Here is a 26,111-nt window from a genome sequence, read left to right as displayed (position 1 = left end):
TCAGCCGATGGGGGAATGAAAGACAGCCTGAGGCAGTGAGTGGCCAGTTCGAGGCTGTGCAGTCACGCCTCGAGTCCTCCTGTTTCAAACATAATCAATCATAACAGAATCAAATCGAATCATATCTGAATCCGTAAAAATCCGTAAATCTAATCTGTTTCCTGTGTGTCTTCGTTTTCTGTGTCACTGCGGCGTCTTTGCTTCGCTCGCAGGTAAGGTGGGCCTCTACCTGCACCCAGCAGCCAATCGGATCTCCTCTCCCCTCGACAGCAGCCAATCAGCGGGCAGACTCGCCCTCAGCCTCAATTGTTCCACTGTGAAAGAATTCAGAGCCACAAAGTTGACCGGCTGCCATTAAAAGAGAGTCAAGGCAAATATCGCAATGCGCTAAGTATGACACGCTGATGTTTGTCACCGTAATCTACGTTTAAGGTGAGCGAGAGAGACGCAGAGGGATTGGCTGCTGCCTTACCTGCCCAGGTGGAAGGAGCGGAGGAGAGGCAAGCCAAACACAAACACAGGGAGAGAGAGAGAGGAGAGAGGGAGAGAGGGGCAGGGAGAAAAGAAGCGGGGCGAGAAAAAGTCGACTTACCTGTAGCCCAACTTCTGGCAACTCACTCTCACTCTATTACCTGCTCCGACTTGAAAGTCCAGTTTCACAAGGAAGAATCGTAGAGGAAGCTAAATATGTCACAGGAGACAGACAAGTAAGTGATCGAGCCAGAGGAGAGGATCTTTGCTGATTTCTACATGCGGGGGGGGGAGAAAGTTGTTCAAGTGTTTTCTTTTGAGTCTGTTATTAAAACGAAGCTGCTTTAAACTCAGGATTACCTTTGTTTAGGACACACACACTTTAAAAAAAATAAAATAAGGGGGGTGTAAAATGGGGCTCGCGTACCGGTTTCGCTCCGTTTGGACTGTTTATGACAGATATGAAGCTGTTCTAGGGCCTCGAGGAGAAGCTGACAAGCTTGGCGCCGTGGATTTCATTAGAGGTGAATTCGCCATTTTTGAATGATGGGAAAACCTTCAGGGTGCAAGGACTGTTATTTTTAAACACTTTAACTAAAAAATATACTTTTTTGTGCTGCTTTTGGATATCATTGCATCGTTTCATTCCCTCCTCCTATTTAAGGCCTAGAGAGCGTGTTGGATCTGCTTGTGAATGGGAACAGTTTGTAAAGCCTGCTGGCCTCTTCTGTTGTTTCCTAACGGGATATACAAACTCCTTTATTTATTAACAATTCTTTTAAAGAAATCAACCTTTGGACTGCAGCGCTAAAATTTTAATAGAGTCAGAAGGATTTTGCTCTTGAAAATTAAAAATTAAAATTGTTATTTTTTCCTTAACAATCATAATAATATTAATAATACAGACCAGATGTTACAGGTGTCCTGCTTTCTCCAAATTCTGTGTAATTTAAATTGTAATTGTGTCTAATATTGTTATAACAGGGATTAACTGCATTAATAATAATCTTATGCCTTATTTCATTTACCTAGATCATTCGTAACACGATAATCAATTATTATTTCATCCATTATCATCACTATTAGAAGTATATGTTGCAACAAATATGGTTGTCAAAGTGTGGCTGCCCATAGTTGATTTTCCAGTTTTCCTGCAGAGCTGCTGTCTCCCGCATAAGTGGAAGCAGCAGGTGTCTGCCTCTATTTTGACACACAGCGTTAACATTTACTCAAACCCAGCAGATTAAAGCTCCAAAACTCCTAAACATCGTTCAGAAGTCTGCTTTCCGGCGACCCTCTTTCACAATACAAGCTCGATCCAAAGGCAGGAGCATTATTTATTTGCAGCCGGGTAAAGAAAGCATGCCATCGTGCCTTTTTGTGTGATTCAGTATAAGGAAGACACAGTGGAGTTTCTCTTTTGCAGTTAGCCCTTTATTTTCTGTATAACAGTTTTGCATCACTGGTCGCAGTGCACAAATAGAGAAAGCGGATCTTTCATACACTTACACAGAGATCTATGAAAGAAAATAATCCTCATTAATATTTCCTGTGTAAATGTCTAGAAGTGCGTTGAAGCCACAAACATGAAAGCCAAATGAAAAATGGCCACTGTCAGACATGACAGGAGCATTTCGTTGTGCAAGTTGCCACATTCGGAGCCTTTCCTGTGATTGGCTGAGCTCAGAGAGATGTTGTGGCAACACTGTGTGTATTTAACTGGTCTCTGATCTGATCTTAAGTGAGCCTAAAGAGCAAAGAGGAAAACACACAGAGAAAAACAGACAGGCGTGAACGCTGCTCTAGCTAATTAGTTCATCCATCACAGTTCAGCCTGGAAAATAACAGTTGTCATGTTTTTTTGATCGCCTACCAAAAAAAACTGTACATGTGTAAAACAGTGTTTAAATCCCTGTGCTTCTCAAGCAAACGTCTGGTAGTGGTGGTCCCCAACGAGAGGAGGGCGTACACCAGCGAGGATGAGGCGTGGCGGTCGTACCTGGAGAACCCGCTGACAGCCGCCACCAAGGCGATGATGAGCATCAATGGAGACGAGGACAGTGCCAACGCCCTGGGTCTGCTCTACGACTACTACAAGGTGCCCAAAACCCTCATAAAGAGCACCTGTTATCCTTCGCCTTTGATTCTTTCATGCATCTGTACCATTAATGAAACATTCAACATAGCAAAAGTGATAATGAACTCGGTGTGTGTGCAAGTAAGCCCTGTCTAAAAGCTCTGAACACAGTTTTTCTACTGATTGACGTTTATGATGTCACTGAGATCAGATATCCCCAATATGGTCATCTCAGGCACTCACCTGCTGATCAGAGCTTTTTGTTTGTGCGGGGCAGCCAATCAGAGGAAAGCTGGCTGAAAGGAGATTAAATAATAATTTAAAAAAGCTAAATAAAGATAATTTCAACTGTCACGTAAAGACACTTGAGCAAAGTCCAAAGACAGAAATACAGAGCTAGAAATGAGCATGACAGGTCAACTTTAAAGCATAAATACAAAATAACAACGCTAATGTCCGCGGGGACTGTATGCTTTTCAGTGTCTCACACTTTACTTTTTACTTTTACTTTAGAGGAGATAAACTCAAATATGCGAAAATGATTACATCTTTTTTTAATTAAAACGTAGCAGCATATTAATTAACATATTTTGGACATTTCCTTTCTATTTAGATTTGTCAAATAAGTTAAATCAGACCACAATTACATCTGTTTTAACTGAACCAACTGAAACATTACACAGCACAGAGGTCTGACGTAAACAGGTGACATGTTGCATGTGGGACACTAAACTGGGAGCTACAGCTCCCTTATAGGCTTGACCGAGAGTGACTTGACTGTCCTCCTTTTCTCTGTAGGTGCCCAAAGAAAAGAGACTTCTGCAACTTTCCAAAGCCACTGAAATTACAGAGGAACAGGAGAAGAGGTCAGTGAACACTCGCCTCGCTCGAAACACCACGAAAATACGCCCGCCGTGGTGGTCGACGTTTCCAGCAGCAGGTGGAAACAAACAAGGGCGCTCAGTGCAATAAAAGTGGACAGTTAAAAAGATGTTCTATGAAAACTGTTTAATACGAAAAGCCATTTCTTCAAAAATCGCTTTCCGTTACAATAGTAGCAAGTCATCTAATCTAAGGTCGCAGTGATATGAGACAAACACCAGGAGCATGAACGTGTGAAAATATCACAGATCAGTGAGTCTTGTTTCCCTCCAAGCACTGATACTGAAAGAAAGAAGCCCAGACTGGACTGAAGCCAATGAAAGGCTCCCGCTCCCTGAGGAAAAAAGAAGAATACAAAAGATTTGATGATATAATACGCTCCGGCTCTGGGAGCAAACTGCTGTTATCTACTTACTGATCTGTAAAAAGGGAAACATCGCCTCATTTCCATTTAGACAACATGCTGCGTGAGTGTTTAGAGAAACTGTGCCTGAGAGCATCATTACATTTATTTTATTATTATTTTTCAGCTCTTCAACGCTGACTTGCAAATTAGTGCTAACCTTTAAATGAAAGCAGCTTCTCATTGGAGTTTTCTTCTTCTACATAAACCTGCATGTGTTGTATTTTAGTGGCGAATGCATTTTTACATCTTAAAATATGAAAAAGGGACTTTTTTAAAGACCTGCATTAACCCTCTGTAACCATGTTTATTAGAGTTAAGCCAAAAAACGACCCCCTGAAGTTAAAAAAACAGCAAAGAAGCACAAAATACAGTCGCAATGTGATTTTTCTGGGAATCGGCTAAGTCACTGCTGTATTCATATAAATTACAAAAACCTGCATTAAACATCATCAGATAATAATCAGTGGTCTTGAGATTGCAGTTCATCAAATGCTTAGCCTTTTATGCCCTCCATGCAGGCTTTTTACCTGCATGCAACCAAAACCTGATTGTTCATAAACCAAAAAGCTTCCTGAAGTGCCAAAGCTTTTGCCTCCTGCAGACAGATTTTGCATATTCATATACAGATATCTATTTATAGTGAATGCATGTTTTACCTGTTTTATTCCATTTGTTGCTTTAGCGTACATCAAACCCACAGTGCTACTAGAGGTCACAAAAGACACCACAGGGAACCTTTCTTTTACTAAAACGAACATCAGTTTTAGGGCTAGTTATGATTATTTTTTTTATTTTATTATTTTTTGTTGAGGCCGTAAAGAGAGCAGCAGACATTTACCTCCAGATGTAGCTCACCCAATAATTTTACTATCTAATAGTTTGTGCGTTTCACAAGGAAACACATGTAATCCTATTAATTTCATGTTTTTATTCAGGCCGATGTTGCAGAACAACCCCAGCAGCCAAAGCGAGGTGGAGATGGTGGACAACCGCGTTCAGGTCCTCAAGTCCGTCCCCGTCAACCTGTCCTTGAACACCGAGCACCAGGAGACCAAGCGGGAGCAGTTCAGCGGCTCGACGGGGTCGGGGGATGGAGGCTCTCCGGCTGTTGCCGTGGTGAAGGCCGAGGTATACGCGCCCGTCTTCATGCCAGGAGGGGGGGCTCACTACAGGGTGGAAGGAGAAGACTCGGCGCGGGTGATCTACGAACAGAGTCCGTATGAGGTGACCACGGTCAGTCACAACTCGTACGCCAAAGACGACGAGCAGAGCCCGCCTGACAGTCCGTACGAAGAGGAACGAGACGCGGTGAGAATGGAAAGAGTGTGACATGAACAGACACTGATGAAGATAAACATAGAATCGGCTTCTTTTTAAGGGAACACTGAACAAAAAAAGCACACTGCTGGTGTTAAACTTGTTGGGCATTGTAGTTTATGTGCTGTTGATGCCAGTAAATCTACAAGATAATCAGTGAATATAGCAACTGTCCAAAGCTGCTCAGTCTTTTTGCTGTGTTGTTATTATAATCCTATAAACCACCGCTGCATGAATGATGAGGTGCTAGAAGGCAAGAGAAATAAAGCAGGCACTAAAACAGGAAATGTAACACAAGAGGACTGCTGATGATTTGTAACTGTATCAGCTGGACAGAGACGGATAAATGTACAAATATGAATCACTCAGAGGTTAAAGGCTCACTACATTCGTCCATCCGATGTGCTCCCTGTAGCTCGGAGGTCTCCAGCTGACCAGGACCTTCACGTCTTTCCACCTGCAGCATTGTTTGAGCAGTTCCTCTAAAATGAGCCTTTATATTGAATAATTTCCTCTTTTTCTGTGTTTTTGTGCCTTTTCAACAGAAGTACCACTCGCCTTCCTCTCTAGCCACAGGTGACTTCTTATTTCATCAGGAGGGAATGTAAGTGACTCAAGCCCACCTGCTATCACAGTGTCTGTGGCGTAAATGTTCACATGCAGACCATTTTGTAACCAGAAGAGCCTTTCGGTGCGATTGTCATTTCCAGTCACGTTGCTCTCGATGTGTTTGTGTGTACAGCGACAGCTTCCAGTACACGCTGGACGCCACGCGCTCGCTGCGTCAGAAGCAGGGCGAAGGGCCGATGACCTACCTGAACAAAGGCCAGTTCTACGCTGTGACGCTGAACGAGCTCAGCGCCAACAAGCGCCTCCGACACCCCATCAGTAAAGTCCGGGTGAGCATGTCCACATCCGTCTTTAATCTCTGTTTCGGCATTATGTAGCAAGTAAAATTGCTAAAATAAAAAAATATAAACTCAGATGTTATGAATTGGATACTGCCCAGAAGAATATGTGGAGATCAAAAACAGAGCTAAAACAAAGGTAAGAAATTAAGGAGAATCTGTTGTTCTTTTCCTTATTTTATGTGATTGGCTGCTGATCGTATTACACATTTCCAAACTCCCAAATGAGGTCACCATATGCAGGAGTAATCCCCTTGAGCTAAAAGGCTTCAAGCTCCTCCAAATGTTCACTTTTAAAGCGGATTTTCTGCTATTTTCTCTTTGTGGTGTCAATAAGAGTATTATCGCTAATGTAGTCATCTCAAGGCCCGGCTCTGGCTGCAGATGGAAAGTGCAGATAAACTCTCAGATTAAGATAGAGTCCAGTATGAAGTTGTGAAATAGCAAAATATGTGCCTTTAACTTCATAAAATGTGATTTTTTTTCATAGCTTGGCCATTATGATGTGAGCAGTTTGGTTAGGATAAGCAGGAAACAGTTAACCCTAATCACTCAGACAGAGTTTATTAAAACTTGGGTAAATTTTGAGGTGTTCATCCCCTTTTTGTTGTTATATTGATGCAAATCTCTGGAGATAATCTGAGTCCAAAGTTACAAATAAAAGCCAAGCTGTAATATAAAAATGAATGTCAGATAGGACTGGTGTTGTCTGACTCATAAGTCGTGTTAACGTTTTGTTTTCTGTCTCGTCTCCCTCCTCAGAGTGTGATCATGGTGGTGTTCAGTGAGGATAAGAACCGAGACGAGCAGCTTAAATACTGGAAGTACTGGCACTCCCGGCAGCACACGGCCAAACAGCGAGTCCTGGACATCGGTGAGACTTTCACTGCCTCCCTCCATCTTTTTATCTTCATGTTCCTTCCCATGTTGAACAGATGAGTGAATGAAAACACACAAAGCAAAGGACAAGATGACACATTTATGCTGGAATGTGCTTAACCAATAAACACAGCATTGCTAAACTGAGAGCAAACAAGCCTCCACCCAGATGTCTGTCTGTGGCCGTACAGCTGCCCACCATCAGACAAGAGGCTGGGCCGTCGCACACGCACACACACCTGAGTCTCTTAATGAATACGTATGGCTGAGACCCACCACTTAAATCCTCTAATCTCTTTCACATTACCTGGGAGACTGAGCAGAATACTAAATTGTGAAAAGAGAGAAAAACAATAATCCAAAGCAGGGTTCAACTTGAAGTTGTGAAACTCCGTCTCACAGCGTTTCCCACGGGTAAACGCGTTCTCATCTGAAGACTCGTAATCGTCACACTTTTGACCTTTTGTCTGCCGTCGATTTTCAGTTGATGCATTTGAATTTGAACCGTCTTTTTCTACACCTTGTTGAATGAGTGTGTGTGAGAAGCGAGTAGGCAGTTTGCCTTTTGACAAGCTAGGGCCTGCTCGGAGAGCGGAGATGTAGAGGTATGTGGGAGAATTCGATGGGAGAAGCACACACAGACATAGGCAGCTTGTCGGGACAGGGAGAGGAATGCTAGCTACACTGTTACCTTAGCTGGTCGTGGTCTGTTGGAAGTAATTCTTCCCCAGTTTAGATCTTCATCTTAATTCTTATATTTATACAACCCGAGACAAGTCCCAATCAGCCTACAATTCACACACATCTTTACATCTGCCGGGAGAGACGATCCAGAGGATGCCAAACCCATTAACATTTTGGACTTCTTTCGTTTTTAGTCAAGAAAATATTGGTCAGAATTCAGGCCAATATTTAGCTTGAATATATTAAGTCACATTTTAATAATATGTTATGAGCTTTAACTTGTAGCATTTTTAATGTTTGTTCTTGCTTTTTTAAGCTGATTTTGTAAATGTTGTGCTCCATTTTTTCTCCCTGGTTTTGTGAGTCTGTTCTGTTTGTCTGTCTGTTGGTCTGTGTGGTTGGGCCGGCCCGGCATGCCTAGATTAAGTTAGGCAAGTAAGCACGATGTGGAGCAACAGTTTTCTGACAGTTGTTTAAGGTATAATAGTAAGATAAACATATAACCAAGAGTTCAACTGGAGGCTTGTTTTGTAGTTGTAGTTATGTGTGGAATAAATAACCTTTTTTCCTTTACATCCACCTTGCTTTTTATTACGTAATGACATGCACGCTTCCTCCTGAAAAGCTTGGGTTAAAAACTTTACTTTACAAAGAAGATTTGAAGGTTGCAGCTACAGTAGAATTCAATTTGAAGTGGGAAATCCCAACTTCCAAATCAGAATTTTCAACTGGAACACCCATCAAGTCAGATTTCCAACTCAGGAAGTTGGACAAACCCCAGCAACTCCAACTTTACAGTCCAAATGCATGTTAACATTAGTAAAACTGTAAAACTAGAAATCTGTGCAACCACTGCTATGTATTTGTGGCTTGCTTATTTAGTGTGTCACAAATACACATGGAGCTCAAGAGCAAAATAAAGTCTGGACCCACAAAGGTCAGGAGTGACATCTGATTTCCGAGATAAAAGTATACACACCAACTTGGTTATAGCATGAGGACAAGGAGCTAGGATGGAGGATGGGTTGCAAAGCAGCTTGCAGAGGCAGCAACTGAGTTGAGCACTCAAAGCACTTTCTAGGATTCACATGGGCCAACTCAGGATCCAGTATCTTGGCATTAAATGTTTTCCTAAAGCCCTGTGAAAGATCCATTATTGACTTTTAGTCGTGTTTGTTTGGTTTACTGTGTATTAAGGACAGACAGAAAGTATAGTAGTCTTGATGATAAACAGAGCCTCCTGTTTCCTGACTGTGACCACGGATTTGAAAGTGATATGAGGCATCTAATAACAACATTTCTCAAAATGCTGAACTGTACTTCTAAAGGGATCTAGAGCCTCTGTGCTACTGCTGTGACAGGGCACCCAGGCAATCCTAGAAGATAAAACCTCAGTTCAATTCAATTCAATTCAATTTTATTTATATAGCGCCAAATCACAACAAAAGTCGCCTCAAGGCGCTTCATAGATACAGAGAAAAACCCAACAATCATATGACCCCCTATGAGCAAGCACTTTGGCGACAGTGGGAAGGAAAAACTCCCTTTTAACAGGAAGAAACCTCCGGCAGAACCAGGCTCAGGGAGGGGCGGCCATCTGCTGCGACCGGTTGGGGTGAGAGAAGGAAGACAGGATAAAAGACATGCTGTGGAAGAGAGACAGAGGTTAATAACAGATATGATTCAATGCAGAGAGGTCTATTAATACATAGTGAGTGAGAAAGGTGACTGGAAAGGAAAAACTCAATGCATCATGGGAATCCCCCGGCAGCCTACGTCTATTGCAGCATAACTAAGGGAGGATTCAGGGTCACCTGGTCCAGCCCTAACTATATGCTTTAGCAAAAAGGAAAGTTTTAAGCCTAATCTTAAAAGTAGAGATAGTTTCTGTCTCCCGAATCCAAACTGGAAGCTGGTTCCACAGAAGAGGGGCCTGAAAACTGAAGGCTCTGCCTCCCATTCTACTTTTAAATACTCTAGGAACAACAAGTAGGCCTGCAGAGCGAGAGCGAAGTGCTCTAATAGGGTGATATGGTACTACAAGGTCATTAAGATAAGATGGGGCCTGATTATTTAAGACCTCGTATGTGAGGAGCAGGATTTTGAATTCAATTCTGGATTTAACAGGAAGCCAATGAAGGGAAGCCAAAACAGGAGAAATATGCTCTCTCCTTCTAGTCCCTGTCAGTACTCTTGCTGCAGCATTTTGGATTAGCTGAAGGCTTTTCAGTGAGTTTTTTGGACATCCTGATAATAATGAATTACAGTAGTGCAGCCTGGAAGTAATAAATGCATGAACTAGTTTTTCAGCGTCACTCTGAGACAGGATATTTCTAATTTTAGAGATGTTGCGCAAATGGAAGAAAGCAGTCTTACATATTTGTTTAATATGTGCGTTGAAGGACATGTCCTGGTCAAAAATGACTCCAAGGTTCCTCACAGCGTTACTGGAGGCCAAGGTAATGCCATCCAGAGTATGAATCTGGTTAGATACCATATTTCTAAGATTTTCAGGGCCGAGTACAATAACCTCAGTTTTATCTGAATTAAGAAGCAGAAAGTTAGTGGCCATCCAGGTCTTTATGTCTTTAAGACATTCCTGCAGTTTAACTAATTGGTGTGTGTTATCTGGCTTCATGGACAGATAGAGCTGGGTGTCATCTGCATAGCAGTGAAAATGTATGCTATGTCTTCTAATGATGCTGCCTAAGGGAAGCATGTATAATGTAAACAGAATTGGTCCTAGCACTGAACCCTGTGGAACTCCATAATTAACCTCAGTGTGTGAAGAGGACTCTCCATTTACATGCACAAATTGGAGTCTATTAGATAGATATGATACAAACCACTGCAGCACAGTACCTGTAATACCTACAGCATGTTCTAATCGCTCTAATAGGATATTATGGTCGACAGTATCGAACGCTGCACTGAGGTCTAGCAGGACAAGCACAGAGATGAGTCCACTGTCAGAGGCCATAAGAAGATCATTTGTAACCTTCACTAAAGCTGTTTCTGTGCTGTGATGAGCTCTGAAACCTGACTGAAACTCTTCAAATAAACCATTCCTCTGCAGATGATCTGTTAGCTGTTTGACAACTACTCTTTCAAGGATTTTTGATATGAAAGGAAGGTTGGAGATTGGCCTATAATTAGCTAAGACTGCTGGGTCTAGAGATGGCTTTTTGAGTAAAGGTTTAACCACAGCCAGCTTGAAGGCCTGTGGTACATAGCCGACCATTAGAGATAGGTTGATCATATTTAAGATCGAAGAATTAATCAATGGCAGGACTTCTTTGAGCAGTTTTGTAGGAATGCGGTCTAAAAGACACGTTGATGGTTTGGAGGAAGTAATTATTGAAGTTAACTCAGAAAGATCAATTGGAGAAAAAGAGTCTAACTTAACATCAATGGTACTAAGAGTAGCTGTAGATAATATTACATCTGTGGGATGATTACTGGTAATTTTTTCTCTAATGATAAAAATTTTATTTGTGAAGAAGTTCATGAAGTCATTACTAGTTAACGTTAAAGGGATGGTTGGCTCAACAGAGCTCTGACCCTTTGTCAGCCTGGCTACAGTGCTGAAGAGAAACCTGGGGTTGTTCTTATTTTCTTCAATCAGTGATGAATAGTAAGATGTTCTGGCTTTGCGGAGGGCTTTCTTATAAAGCAGCAAACTATTTCTCCAGGCTAAATGATGATCCTCTAAATTTGTGACACGCCATTTCCTCTCCAGATTACGAGTCATCTGCTTTAGGGTACGTGTTTGAGAATTATACCACGGAGTCAGGTACTTCTGATTAGAGACCTTAGTTTTCACTGGAGCTACAGTATCCAGAGTCGTACGTAGTGAGGAGGTGAAATTATTAACAAGATAATCAACCTCTGTTGGGGTAGCGTTCAGATAGCTGCTCTGCTCTGTGTTGGTACAGGGCATTGAAGATGATAACAGTGGGTGGATTATATTCTTAAACTTAGTTACAGCGCTTTCAGAAAGACATCTACTTTGATAAAATCTACTCTCCACCGCTGTGTAATCAATTATTGTAAATGTAAATGTTATCAGGAAATGATCAGACAGGAGAGGGTTTTCAGGAAACACTGTTAAATGTTCAGTTTCTATGCCATATGTTAAAACAAGATCTAGAGTGTGATTAAAGTGGTGGGTGGGTTCTTTTACATTTTGAGAGAAGCCAATTGAGTCTAATAACAGACTAAATGCCATGTTGAGGCTGTCATTTTTAGCATCTACATGGATGTTAAAATCACCCACAATAATTATTTTATTTGAGCTCAGAACTAAATTAGATATAAAGTCTGAGAAATCAGACAGAAACTCTGTGTAAGGCCCAGGTGGACGATAGATGATAACAAGTAAGACTGGTTTCTGAGTTTCACAGCTGGGGTGGACAATGTTAAGCATCAGGCTTTCAAATGAATTAAAAGTCTGTCTTGGTCTTTCATTAATTAATAGGCTGGTGTGAAAAATTGCTGCCACACCGCCCCCTCGGCCTGTGCTTCGAGGTTTCTGGTAGTTAGAATGACTCGGGGGTGTTGATTCATTTAAACTAACATAATCATCCTGCTGCAACCAGGTTTCTGTAAGGCAGAGTAAATCAATTTGTTGATCAATTATTAAGTCATGTACTAACAGAGACTTGGAGGAGAGAGACCTAATATTTAATAATCCACATTTCACTGTTTTACTCTTTGGTTCAGATGTGGATACTGTACTGTTCTTTCTTTTTGATTGTTTATGTTTAAGTTGTTTGTTGCTGGTTTTTAGTTTGTTTTTTGTCTTTTTGGAAGCTGACACAGTCTCTATGGAGATGGTTTTTTGGGGGGTAGCAGGAGGAGAGAAGCTGCAGAGAGGCGTGTAAGACTGCAACTCTGCTTCCTGGTCCCAACTCTGGATAGTCATATTTTGGGGGGTTTAATAAATTTGTCCATATTTCTAGAAATGAGAGCTGCTCCATCCAAAGTGGGATGGATGCCGTCTCTCCTAACAAGACCAGGTTTCCTCCAGAAGGTTTGCCAATTATCTATGAAGCCCACATCGTTTCTGGGACACCACTCAGACAGCCAGCAATTTAAGGAGAACATGCGGCTAAACATGTCACTCCTGGTCCAGTTTGCAAGAGGGCTCAGTATTCAGATCCTGGATAGGAGCCCACTTTGTCTAGACGGGTTCCCAGACTACGATAAGTGCAGAAATGATCACACAGCGGACGACAATAAAAAAGGAGATTATTATAACTGAATGAAACGAGAGATGAGTCACAAAACTTAAATAAAAAAGAGGTTAACTAAAGGGAAAGCACGCTAATTTAGGTGTTAATGAGCCAACATAAGAGTTTCTGTCATCAAGGACTGCTTTGCTCAGGTGCACCAAATGTAGCTGTCTGCTTTCCTGGTCCCTTCATAGACACATAGGAAAACACAGTTAAGCATTAACTGTCACAGTTAAGAGAAAGAGTAAGATTATATGGCACATTTTATTATCCAAATACATAAATAGTCTTCAGATAACTGCAAAGCAAGAACTTGAATTCATCTCAGCATTAACATGATTACTTGGAGATTAAAGGTACTTTACTGCTGGTTTCATGTAATCGCATGTGTGCGTCTGTTTGAAGGAAGTGTGGCAGCTTTTTCAGCCTGCAATTCTTTGACACCCTGTTTGGCATTTGCTAGTGTAATGAGTTTCTGTTTATAGGTGTGCATATATGATACAAAGATCGTTATCACGTATCAACAGAGAGACGAGAGATATTATCTGCACACGGACACGCTCATCTTTCTACAAGTATACATTCGTTAAAGATCATGCTGACAAACCAGGCCAGCGATCGAGGACGGGCCATCGTCCCCGCAGCTACAGCTAGCTCACACTGCGCGCAGGCTGTAACTCGAAGATATTCGGTGATCTGAGGTGAATAGCGAGTCGTGGGGGTTAGTGGGGATGAGGCGGGATCCGTCGTGCCCCTGGGCAGCGTCACAGAATGGATCATTTGAATGGGCCTATTTAAAGTGGGCTGTTAGCAGACAGGCATGTTGCTGCTCGCCTTGCAGCTTTGTGCACCTGTTCAGAAAGCAGGAAGTATTGCTGTAACGGTGGTTAGGTTGAGGGAGGAGATGAGCAGTCACTGACAAAAGGGGGCGGGGGGCATTGAACTGATCACAATTGGATCTCATCCTCCCACACGAAGATTTTTATTCCAAGGCTATTTCTTGGAGATGATGGATGGCGCCATTTTATACTTTACTTAGTGGCAAAAATTTCCGTGGCAGGCAATGCTTTCTTCATTATCTGCATATTTGTGGCGTTCCTTCCGAATAACGATATAAACCTTTGGAAATGGGCCACATGAGCACAAATCTCTCCACAGTTTTACAGTCTAAATCCTCAAAATGAAGGGACGCATGAAATCTCTTTGCTAAAATAGACAGACGTAAATTCATTCTTACAGTAATGATAGTCATGATTCACTCTTTACATTGAAATAAAATCCCAGGCCACATATGAGTCATTATGCCAGCATACCACAGCCCTGCAAGTCCATCCTGTTTGTAAGTCTGAGGTCAACAATATGAATCTGATGCACTCATCTGACTGGCTTTTAATGTGGTCCTCTGCGGCCAATAGTCTTCTGTGTTTCCTCCTGCTGCCTTTGAAGCCCGAGACTCTGTTTGCTCTTGCCGATAAGGCTTTATCTCACAAAAGTGAAGCGTGTCACTTCATTGCTTATCTTAAATAACAATAGCTACCTGCTTTTATTGACCGGTTTGAGGGGCGGTATGACTGTTTGCTGAAGAACTCATACTTGAAATGAACCGTGTCCCCGTGTGTCCCCACAGCTGATTACAAGGAGAGCTTCAACACGATCAGCAACATTGAAGAAATCGCCTACAACGCCATCTCCTTCACCTGGGATGTGAACGAAGAGGCCAAGGTACAAATTTATTACGGCTGGGTGTGTGTGTGTGTGTGTGTGTGTGTGTGTGTGTGTGTGTGTGTGTGTGTGTAGGAAATAAATGTCATTGTAATTTTCCCAGAAACTCCATAGTATTTACTCTTGCTGGAGGCGTGTTGGAAATAAGAAAAAGCAGTGGGACAGGTTTTTTGAGCTGATTCAGTTGTTGGCAAACAAAAGCACTTTCGAATGTGATGCAAGCACCTGCCTGACCTGTAGGCATCACTAATGCTCTTGCGCTCATTTTGAAATCGACGATTGATTCCTAAAACGTTGGCAAATGGTTTCTGCCGCTGTGATCGGAGTGGTTTTGACTGCGTGTCATAAAACTGCCGGGCAGTGTTGCGTAGCTTTGCTCTGTTTGTCCTCCTTTGTGGCCACTCCTTAAACGGAGCCCCGCCGGTGTTTGAACTCCAGAGTGCCCCCAGGGGCCAACACACACACTAGTCTCCGTCCCCACCCTCTGTTGTTTGTTTTGCCCTCATTTCTGTGTGAGCACCAGCGACTGTGTGAATCACTCCGTGTTGTGTGCCTCTTTCATTGTAATAGCAGCCTGGGGACAAAGACAGTGCTGGAGAAAATGCAGATAGATAAATATTTGCTCTGTCTGTTCATCTTTTTCTGTCTTTCTTTCCTTCTGTCACTCTTTTTGCCTCTCTGAATCTGCGCAACTATTGAGCCTGAATGTATGCATGTTGAACCACGGAAACAGGTGTACCGTCCTGCTAGTTTAGTGTATTTGCTCTTCTCTGTCAGAACTGAAAGAAAACCAGGAGGACTTTAAAGAGACAGAGTCTTTTTCACTTCCATGATATGTTCTGACATGCCTTTTGCCTTCTGATAGCAAGTTGAAAAACACTACTTGTCAAATGAATAAGATGTAAGGCAATAAAGAAGAACACAACACCCAGAGGCTGAGCCTCAATTAAACACAATAGAACTATTTTCAGAGTAAAGCGCAAATGATATGGTGTGCACGCCTGAAACAGAGGTTCCTGCTTTAAGTGCTTTTTATTCGAAGAAAAACTTATATCAGGGGCTGCTTTAGTCAAAGGAAGATTAAAACTGTTATACTGTTCTATTGTGTGAAGCCTAAAGAGATCAAAACAGCTGCAAAACCCAGAACAACAGTTGCGACATCAGACACAGCAGAAAAAAAAAGGGGCTTGGGTGATGGTGGGTTGCACAGTGGCTTGCAGATGCGACGTTTAAATAGTGTGCTCTGTATAATGTCAGCATGTCTTTTGACATTGTTGATTTGACTCATCAGCAGTGGAAAATATTAAATATTAAGAGTTATTGGCCTTCTTTTGTTGAGCTGCATTCAGAAGTCACAGTTCTGTCACCAAGAAATCACAGTTTTTGTCCCAGTTTTGGGAGATTTATTTCTATTTGTTTCCATTCAGTTTAACCTTTGCTTTTAGTCACAGGTTAGGTGCAGATACCAAAAACTCCTTGGTTAGGTTTAAGAAGAGGTTGTGGTTTGGGTTACAATATGGTTGTTTACACCATTATCCCTGCAGACTGAAAAATGATGCCTGCCCAGTGACAGCCACGGACGTTTGCAAGCACCACCTTCTAATTAGTTGAGAGTAACATACCTGTTTCACTATTTTCTAATGCCCGTGGGTCATGGCACTGAAGCCTAAAAACACCTTGTGTCTATCAGAGAGACACAGCTTTGTTAAAACAGCAGGATTTGACCCGCCCGAGCATAAAAATGGACCAATGCTACATAATATTTAGACACAAGAGCCCATCTGTCTAGAGAGAAAAGTTATTATTGTACGGGAAGACAAACAAACTACTCTGAGAGAAATGGGAGATTTTTTTTATTAGCCTTTTGCACAAGTAGTTGATTATTTTTATTATATTTATTTATTATTTTAAACTTTTAATGGACTTTATTGCATCATAAGTAGAAACCAGAGAGAGTGCACAGCATAAGTTCCCATGTAATATTTTATTTTCATTTTATGAGGCCGAGTAATCTTCCCACATGTCACTAAAGTACATGAGTATAACTGAGTCATCTCAAGGATTTAAGCTGGTAGTCTTCCAAAAGGGTGATGTTGAGAAACAGTTACTCGATCTTTATCAATTTTTTTCTTTTCTTTTTAGCGGCTCACCTTGCTCTGCCATGCATTTATAAACGGGTGGTGCAGTTAACGGTTGTAGCTTTGGTGTTTAAATAGAAAAATCAGAGAAAATAAAAGTGAGAGAAGTACTGCAGAGCAGAGAATAATAAAAGAATGGCGCTTTAGCATTGACCCTGCCTCTTCTCCACAGGCTTTCCTCTTGGCTGCTGTAGATAATGGAGTTTTTATGGTTCAAGTTAATGACCAACCTCCTTGGCTTTTGTTGTACTGCGCATTTATAACACAGACCAAAGATTGATGGCGATGTGTGCCGAGGCTTGACGAACAAGAAAAGCAGAAACATAACAGAGTTTTTTTTTCTAACTAATGGGAACACCACCACATGAAAAAGAAAACAGTTTCTCACTGATCTGTTATCTCTGTACTTTTGATTTTTATCTGCTGAGAAGAAAACACATCACAGGGGAAAGGAATTTTGTTTGTTAGACACTTAACAGCCAAGTGTTTGTCTCTGATCTGAGATTTTGCGTGTTATACTTATGGAAGCAGCAATTAGAAGATGGGTACATTGTGTTTAAATGATACTCAATTGGTACTAAGGGGCCCAAAGTGTGCCAAGAAAATTTCCCCACACCATTACACCTACAAGCAGCCTAAATCATTGATGCAAGACAAGATGGATCCATGGTTTCCATGGTGTTTATGTCAAATTCTGACTCCACCATCTAAAAGTTGCAGCAGAAGTTGAGACTCATCAGACCGGGCGACATTCTTCCAATCTTCCAGAGTACAATTTTGGTCAGCCTAAATTTTCTGTTCTCAGCTGACAGAAGTGTCACCCAGTGTGGTCTTCTGCTGCTGTAGCCCATTCAGAGATGCTCTTCTGCATACCTTGGTTGTAAAGATAGTTATTCGAGCTCGTGATGCCATCCTGTGAAGCCTAGAGATGATTGTGTGGGAAAATCCCAGTAAATCCGTTTCTGAAATACTGTCTGACATCTGTCTGATGCTGGTTGTCTTGACCATGTCTGCATGCATAAATGAACTGAGTTGGTGCAATGTGATTGGCCGATTGGATATCTGCGTTAAAGAGCAGCGTATCTAAAAAAGTGAGGACTGAGTGTACTTTTATTCCTAAATTGCAGAGTTAAAGTATTTTAACATTTCCACCTCTCCTTCCTTGTTCTGTGTCCCTGAAGATCTTCATCACAGTGAACTGCCTGAGCACAGACTTCTCGTCTCAGAAGGGGGTGAAGGGTCTTCCTCTGATGATCCAGATTGACACTTATAGCTACAACAACCGCAGCAACAGGCCGCTGCACAGGGCCTACTCACAGATCAAGGTCTTCTGTGACAAGGTGATAGATCACTTCTTCTGTATTTCTTTATATGTGGAGTCCTTTAGCCAGAACCAAATGCGCCTTATTTGTTTAGTAAGTTTGATTATTCTTATTTTCTTGACTCATTCATTTCTCAGGAGAGATTTTAAAGGGACAGTCCACTCCAATCACACATGTGCATGTTTACCCTCTGGCCTATAATGCCGTTTTTGTCCATCTAGATTGTTTTGGTGTGAGTTGCCCAGTTATGGAGATATCAGGTGTCTGCCTTTTCTTGAATACAATGGATATAAAAATGCACTTGCCTTGTGTTACTCAGGGTGACAATAAATACCCTCAAAAACTATTTTCATGAACTGTGACCTGTTTACTTAAAAAAAACCCTCATTAATCTTTGTTGTGAGCTGTTTCTTTAATAATTAAAGGCACCTAAAATGTGTGACTTAAAGAAGTTGTAGTTTAAAGGACTATAAATGAAGTTTGTGCCTTCATTTTCTGTACAGATTACATAACAGCTCAAACAGTGAACTAAATTCAGAAGCTTGAACAGAAATACGCTACTGTGAGTTTAACTGCTGTCTGGTTTTGTCTCAGTTCATGTGGCATTGACGTGAAGTTATTAAGCTGAAGTTACTTGTGTGTTCTGAGCTGCTGGGAGTTACCAGTAAGAGGCGCGCTCACTGTAAAATATTCAGACAGGTAGCTGCAGTGAGGCAGTTATATCATGACATCAGTCCTCCCTCTAGTGGTCAGCTTATGCATCCTCTGCACAAAATGAAGCTTACACACACACACACACACACACACACACAGATGTGTTTTTTTCTGAGGCTTGTTCGTATACACAAACTGATGTCTCTTTTCTTTTTGTTTCCAGGGAGCTGAGAGGAAAATAAGGGATGAGGAGAGAAAACTGTTACGCAAGAAGTCGAAAGGTACGAGCCGAGTGAGAAATAATTTAGTTTTGAATGAAAATGAAAAAATAATCAGAGAAAATTATAGCTCCAGGGTTCAGTTTGAGGTTTGCAAATCACTGTGAATATATCTCCCCTTCATAAGTAATAATTGTTGCTATTCATATTCTGCTTTTTTCATTTGGACTTATCTCCAGGGAAAGACGGAGGCGTCGGGGTGATAAGTGCCACCAAGAAGTCCGACACCACCTATTTCAAGACCATGACCGACTTGGATGCCCAGCCCGTGCTCTTCATCCCCGATGTTCACTTTGGAAACCTGCAGAGAGCCGGACAGGTAGGTCACCTCTTCTTTTTCTTCTTCTTCAAAGCAAACTTTGTATTTTTGCAAAAATGTAACCCAAAATATCTGAATTTCACACGTGTCCTTAGAGTAGATAAAGAGAGCCCCAACTCAGTAGGTGGCAACATGAAAGAGGAAACACAATGGGATAAACAAAGACCTATTAAGAAAACTGGATAAAAGGAACAAATAATGGCGTGCCTGCAGAGCCTACAGGCTGAGAGGAAGCTTACCTCGAGTCTGTCTTTGGCAGGATTAAACAAAAGACATGAAAATATATGAAAATGTTCAGTCATTAATATTATCTGTGAGTGGTGAAAGTATGTGAACCTTGAGGATTAGCAGGTGAAATGAGAATTGGGTGTGAAGTGATACCATGTTTTTATATAGCGAGCAAGGATCAAGGTCTGATCCTTATAATATTGTGGAGGAAGTGTATCGTGGCATGAGCAAACAAGACCTATGAAAAAGGGTTTTTGTTGCTCCTACGGCTGGAAAAGGTTACTGAAGCGTCTCTGAGGAGTTTTAACTCCATCAATATACAGTCATACACAAATAAAGACTCGGTGGGTTCATAAAAATCACTTCCAGATGTGTAAAAGCTATAGCACAAGACTGAAAAACAAAGGTGTGCACAAGAAGGCTACAAGAGAACGATATTGCTATCCATCTGCTCTTGGCCAGAGGAGCCCAAAATAAAGTTTAAGGGTATAAATAAGAAGCATTATGTTTGGAGATATGAAAACACTGAATCCAAACACGCAAGAATTCAACATCCTTCCATATTTTGCTGGATCTGTGCCCAGAAGGATGAAACAATGAATATAAGAAGCAAATTATAATTATAAATTATACAATCAAAGAAGAATAAAATTAACCTGCTTCCTGAAAGTCAGTATTCCAGACATCCTTTTCTCCAGCAACACTTCCCAGTATTTCCTGGGGGAACCTGGGGCATTCCCAGGGTTGACGAGATATACAGGGTGTATCAAAAAGAATAATCCGATTTCAAAGTGCTTTCATTCCTCAGCCATTTAACCAGTAACGATCAAAACACGTCCTCTTTGCTGGGGAAGCAGAACAGCAGCTGTGACTCCAGACATACTTGCATGAGACGAGTTTGACTATTGTATGGACATATGCTGCGTGTCTGGAATGGGACACATTACACATTTGCATGTAAAACTTTTCATTCGGCATGGATTTTAAAATTAACTGCAAGATACACCACCCTGTATAATAGTGTTACGGCCCCTTCCTCCAAGAAAACGTAGAAAGGGAGGCCCCCAAGAGGCATTCTAACCAAAATCTCAAAGCATATCAACAAACTCTTTTTGACCTGGAGGATCAACAGTTCTACTCCAGGCTCCTTCAAGGGCCTCACCCTATCCCCAAGGCTCAGCCCAGCCTCCCTGCACATGAAAATCATTTGGGGTGGCCGTAGCTCAGGAGGTAGAGCAGGTCATCTGTTAACTGGAAAGCTGGTGGTTTAGATCCCTGGTTGCTTCAATCTAATGCATACATCGTAATATGAATCTGTGTGAATCCTAGATAGAAGAAGGGCTTGTGTGAATGAGCAGGTTTAGAAAAGCTATATAAGAACCAGATGGTTCACCAGTTGTTGCCTTTAGAATCTCATCCAAACCTGGTGCCTTGCTACTGGGCAGCTTCTTAACTTCCCCAGCAACCTCTGCCATTGTAAAAGTCTTCCTTCTTCACAGAGGACTTTTGGCAGGGTTTAGGAGTTCCTTGGTCAGAGGTTCTCCTCCCAAACCGAACACGGCTTGGGCTAAGCCCTGCTATTCAAGTCCTAAAAGTTCCTAATCCAGTAGAAATCTTGTGTAAGGACCTCAAATGTCCAGTTTATATTCAGAAATCCATCAACATTGTGGAGTTAAATATACTCTGAGCATTACACCTGATGAGTTACCTCGAACACGGGGTGAAGTCATCTTAGAAGGTTCACATACATACCCCAACAGAAATCTGTACTACTCGAGAAGTTTCTCCAAAAACAACCGAGCAAAATATTCTCATCTCATTTGCTTAACTGTTTTTTTAGGAGCCATGTAAATCGTATATGTGCAGAAATATAGAAAATTCCAAAGACTTTTAGATTTATTTCTGCGTGTTTTTATATTTTCAATAAGATTAATTTCTGCCACTAATACCTAACGCTTCCTTTTCAGGTGTTTACCTTCAACACAGAGGAGATTGAGAGAGAAGGGTGAGTACGCGTCAACACGAAACTCCTGTTTTCATACAAATATAAGTCATGCAAATGAAAGCAGTTTAAGATAGCCTCAGGCAGGGGAAGTGCACATCACCGCAATGGAAAAAAGAAGACGTGCTTGCGCTTGACCTGACGCTGTTCTGTGTTTACAGGAGTGTGGTGGTGAAGAGGATGTTCAGGTCGTCAGATGAAGATCTGTGCCCGTCTCCTCACAAGCAGATCAAAGAGGAGGCGCACAAGAGAGGTACGAGCACAGCCGCCTTCTCCTACACCTGGACGTCATCTCTTCTGTCTTCTTTAAGTGACCTTCTAGAAATGACAAAGTCCAGGAAGGAGAGCAGGGAAATACGCAAGAGAGTTTGACATTTCTAATGATTAACGATGCAATTTATAACAAATCAGGCCCGAGAAAGGGATACACCGTGCCCAGAACCTTTTCCATCCAGATATTTTCCATCATACGTAACACGAGCAGCACTATTTACGCTTAATAACAATTCAATCATTTTGATTTAACTGATTATTTGGATAAGCAATGTGAAACCGTTCTCAGAAGCATCTATGATTTGTCTCACCGGGTAATCTTCTGTATGTTAGCAGATAGAGGTACATTTAGCAGCTGTTCTGGAGCTTCACAGATGCTTACGTTTCCATTTCTTCCAAGCACTTCTTCTTCTGTGAGACTGAAAGTTCATTCCTTGCAAGGTTCACTGAGTCACACCACCTCCTTTTGCAGCCTTCCAGCTGTTATGAAACTGCATTTTTCAGATTTCCGATTGCTTATTTAGTCTGTAAAATGTCACAAAAACAAAATGTGTTTGTGTGGCCCCGAAGGACTGTTGACATCAGATGAAAAGTAGTAAAAGGATTTATAAATGGTTGCTGATTAGTTTGACAAACGCGCAAACACAATACCTCTAAGTGCCTCCGTCTGTGCACTCCAATCATAGGCACATTATTATGTATATAAACTAAAAGGTGGCCTGCTCTCCTCCCTCCTGTCTGCAGTGCTGCTGTATGTCAGAAAGGAGACAGACGAGGTGTTCGACGCTCTGATGCTGAAGTCTCCCACGCTCAGAGGCCTGATGGATGCTGTGAGTGATGCCTCTCTGTTTGTACGTGGGAACTAATGTCAAAGGCACAGTTTGTTTGCAGCCCGAGCGCCTGTTCATAAGCTGCTTTTTTATTTTTGCTTCTTTTCTGTTTTTTTTTCTCATCGGTAGATATCAGAGAAATATGGCGTGCCCACGGAGAGGATAGCCAAGGTGTACAAGAAAAGTAAGAAAGGGTGAGTGAGGCAAACAAAAGGAAGAGGAAACTAACTTGGAGCTTGAACTTTTTCCACACGAAATCAAACTTTTGCTGTTTTTGCGGCAGGATCCTGGTGAACATGGACGATAACATCATTGAGCACTACTCCAACGAAGACACCTTCATCCTCAGCATCGAGAGCTACGCAGACGCCTTCAAGATCATGCTGACGGAGATTTGACAGCTTGTTAACTGACTCAAGAGACTGTGGGGGAAAAAAATCAAAAGAGACGCTGTGACTGGTTGATAAGCTGACTGGCATTACTGGAGACAGTCCACTGGAGCTGTACAGATGCTTTGAGGTCAACGTGGAAACATGTGATATCTCTCCCACACTGTTACACTATGAAGCAAATTGCATTTCCTGATTGTCTTGTTGAAAGGACATTCCTATGAACTGGTTTGGGGTGAAATGATGGACCACAGATTCATATTCTCCAGTTTTACAGCATGTTTGTTTTGTATAAAAGAATATGTATGCTTATCCTCATTCTGTACAGACTTTATGTTGCCAAATAACACATCAGGAGTAGACTTGTGAAATGCCTGATGTACTGTATTTAGCTGCAGCTTGATTTAGTTTACCCCAAGTAATTTAGTAGCTTTGCATGCTGGCCTTTTTTTTTTTTTTTTTGTTAGATGTTATTTATTAATGCTTTAATGAGATTTTAAATTTCTTCAGCAATTTATCCAAGAATTTCAAGTGCTACATTTTAGTGACTTTTAACTAGTACTCTTTAACAGTACTCGTTAAGTTTTAAAATGTCATATCCCTTCATTTCAGCCGTGTTGTAGTATTTACAGGTCAAAATAAATATGATTTCTAGTCCTAAATGAGAATAACATTTGAAGACTAAAAACAATCTCACTGGAGACAAGCGATATGCTGTTGTTGTTGGAAACTCAAGTGTTTGGTTGTGTTGAAAAATTAATAAAGATATGGCGATATCATTTTTTGGCAAAACTGTGATTAGGAGTCTGTGAGTTAAATGCTAGCATGCTCACTAGTACACAAGGAAAGACTGTTAGACTAAACATAGAAAAGTCTGGTTGCCAAACTAATAAATTACATATACAAGTGTGTTTTCTTTGTGCATTTTAAAGCAGCTCAACATTAAACACAATGAATAGAACTGGAGTCAAAGACAGCAGCTAGAGCTGTACTATGCTAGGGTAGGTATATTTTTTTATCAAACTTGTTAAACCATTTGGTTTTTCAGTTTGAAAAAAATGTAAAAAAAAAATGTATATATATATATATATATATATATATATATATATATATATATATATATATATATATATATATATATATATATGTATATATATGTATATATATGTTAAAGCTTTTAAAATTTAGGTGAGTTGTCTACATTTGAACTATTATTATTTGTAATCTAGAGGATGTAATTTGGAATGTTAGTATGCTAACATTTTCCAGTTAGCGTGGTACACTAGCTAGCTAAAGCTAATAAGAGTTTATTTTATTAAAATAATATTTAAGCTTTCAGCTGCTAGTTTATTCACAAGGGATCACCAAAGTGACTGTTTCGCGCTTCATTCTTACATCAGATACTCTTTTTAATGTAATCCCAAAGGGATTTTATTTCTCCTCCCAGGATTGATCCAGGCATTTTCTTTTAACTTGTTCAGTGAATGTATAAACTATAATGTGGAGCCACTGATATTTTTTATAAAATATTTAGTTCAACTTTTGTTCTCAGAGAGGCTCCAAATGTTTGAGTTTCATTGGAGTTTCATAACAGCTAAGAAGCTATCCAAGATGTTGCTGTGACTTGGTGAACAGTTTTCATGAATATGCTTTCAGTTTAACAGAAGTCCTTACAGTGAATGGGGTCTTGAACACAGTGTGCCCGGACCAGGCTGTTCTTGGTGAGTATTGTTAATTCCAACCGCCTGGGCAGCCGAATGTTGGCAAGGCAAGGTGGCTGTTAGGCCAGCAAGACTTTGCATCTCCATAAATATCAGAGCACATTTGCAAATAGCTAGCTTGCAAATTCCAAGAGATGTTTAAAGGTCACACCACTACATTGTCACCTAAAAACAAATCTTGAAAGTATATTTGGCAACACAGAAACACAAAAAAAATCACATATACTTTGTAGTACTTTCTGCCACCATTGTGATTTAATTAAGAATGCATTCTGGGACAACTGGTTACCTGATGTCCTCTGCTTTAGTCTTTTATTTGGGATCTGTTTACCTTTACTTGCTGTGCAGGGTACCAGCACGTTAGGGTCTTGATGAATTGCAGTGACAGTTTATTTCATGATGCTTTGTATTTTCTATTAATTATTAATTAATTATTTCATTTTGGCATTCGTATTGGCACCTATCAGGTATGCTAGCATGTCATTTTCTCATAGTTTATCACCATGTTAGCCTTTACCAATTAGCACTAAACACAAACCACACACTAAAACTAATAAGACTTTATATAAATTGGTTGGAGTCATTCTGTTTCCCCATTTTACATCACCAATAAATATTGCACTCAGTGGAAACATGATAAAGGGCCCTCTGTTCAAACCTCCAAAACAGGAGTGGTTTTACAGTTGGAGGCCATTTTTGTCATTCCTCATCTTTTCTGTTGTTGATTTTTGTTTTGTTTTTACTAGCTTTGTATTTGGCTAGGATCTGTGTTACTAGTAGTAGCATGAGACCATACATGGACCCTACCAAAGGCTGCACCTGCAGTCCTCTAGAAAAAGTTAGTCTCAAGAGCATGGAGGAAATTCCAGGAGACAGGCAGTTACTCTAGGAGAGCTGAAAAGGACCGTAGAAGGTCCTTAACCCATTAGCAGGACTGGTATCATGCCCGGGCTCATGTGGAGAGGGTAGTTCCTGGAGGATTAGGGAATTGATACACTGATTGGCCCCCAAGGCTGCCTGACCTAAATCCAACTGAACACCTCTGGGACATTATTTTTTTGGTCCATCCGACAACACCAGGTTGCTCCTCAGACTGTCCAGGAGCTCAGTAATGCCCGGATCCAGATGTGGGAGGAGATCTCTCATCATCCATCAACTCATTAGTAGCATGCCCCGACATTGTCAGGCACACGCACAACCACATGGGGGCCCACTGTGGGTTGGTCATTTCCATTTCCATTAAACAATATGGCATTCTTTAGTTCCTAACACATTACCCAGACCATATGAATACAGATATCCAGCATTATTGTTTTCCACTTTTTTTAAGCCTTGTATATAATCTGTTGGGGATTATAAGACTGCTATGGCATGAGG

General features: G+C 41.1%; 1 protein-coding gene across 2 annotated transcripts; it reads left to right on the top strand.

The window, feature by feature from the left end:
* Positions 1–364: 364 nt before the first annotated feature.
* Positions 365–23,924, top strand: grhl2b (grainyhead-like transcription factor 2b). 2 transcript variants are annotated; one of them, XM_084919659.1, is made up of 16 exons: positions 365–707; positions 2,398–2,569; positions 3,347–3,414; positions 4,772–5,144; positions 5,699–5,757; positions 5,896–6,052; positions 6,824–6,935; positions 14,486–14,580; positions 17,900–18,058; positions 18,918–18,975; positions 19,152–19,291; positions 21,487–21,524; positions 21,683–21,774; positions 22,539–22,624; positions 22,754–22,818; positions 22,908–23,924. In XM_084919659.1, exons 1-16 carry the CDS (start codon positions 688–690, stop codon positions 23,020–23,022), a joined length of 1,809 nt encoding a protein of 602 aa, XP_084775785.1. In that variant the 5' UTR covers positions 365–687; the 3' UTR covers positions 23,023–23,924. The 2 variants fall into 2 exon arrangements, with proteins under 2 accessions (XP_084775785.1, XP_084775786.1); XM_084919660.1 differs by lacking the exon at positions 365–707 and adding an exon at positions 732–995.
* Positions 23,925–26,111: the final 2,187 nt, after the last annotated feature.

Source organism: Perissodus microlepis, chromosome 22 (assembly GCF_051167445.1).
Source record: "Perissodus microlepis isolate ML-2025 ecotype Zambia chromosome 22, ASM5116744v1, whole genome shotgun sequence".
Classification (NCBI taxonomy): domain Eukaryota; kingdom Metazoa; phylum Chordata; class Actinopteri; order Cichliformes; family Cichlidae; genus Perissodus; species Perissodus microlepis.
This window is presented reverse-complemented; position numbering and strand designations above follow the sequence as displayed.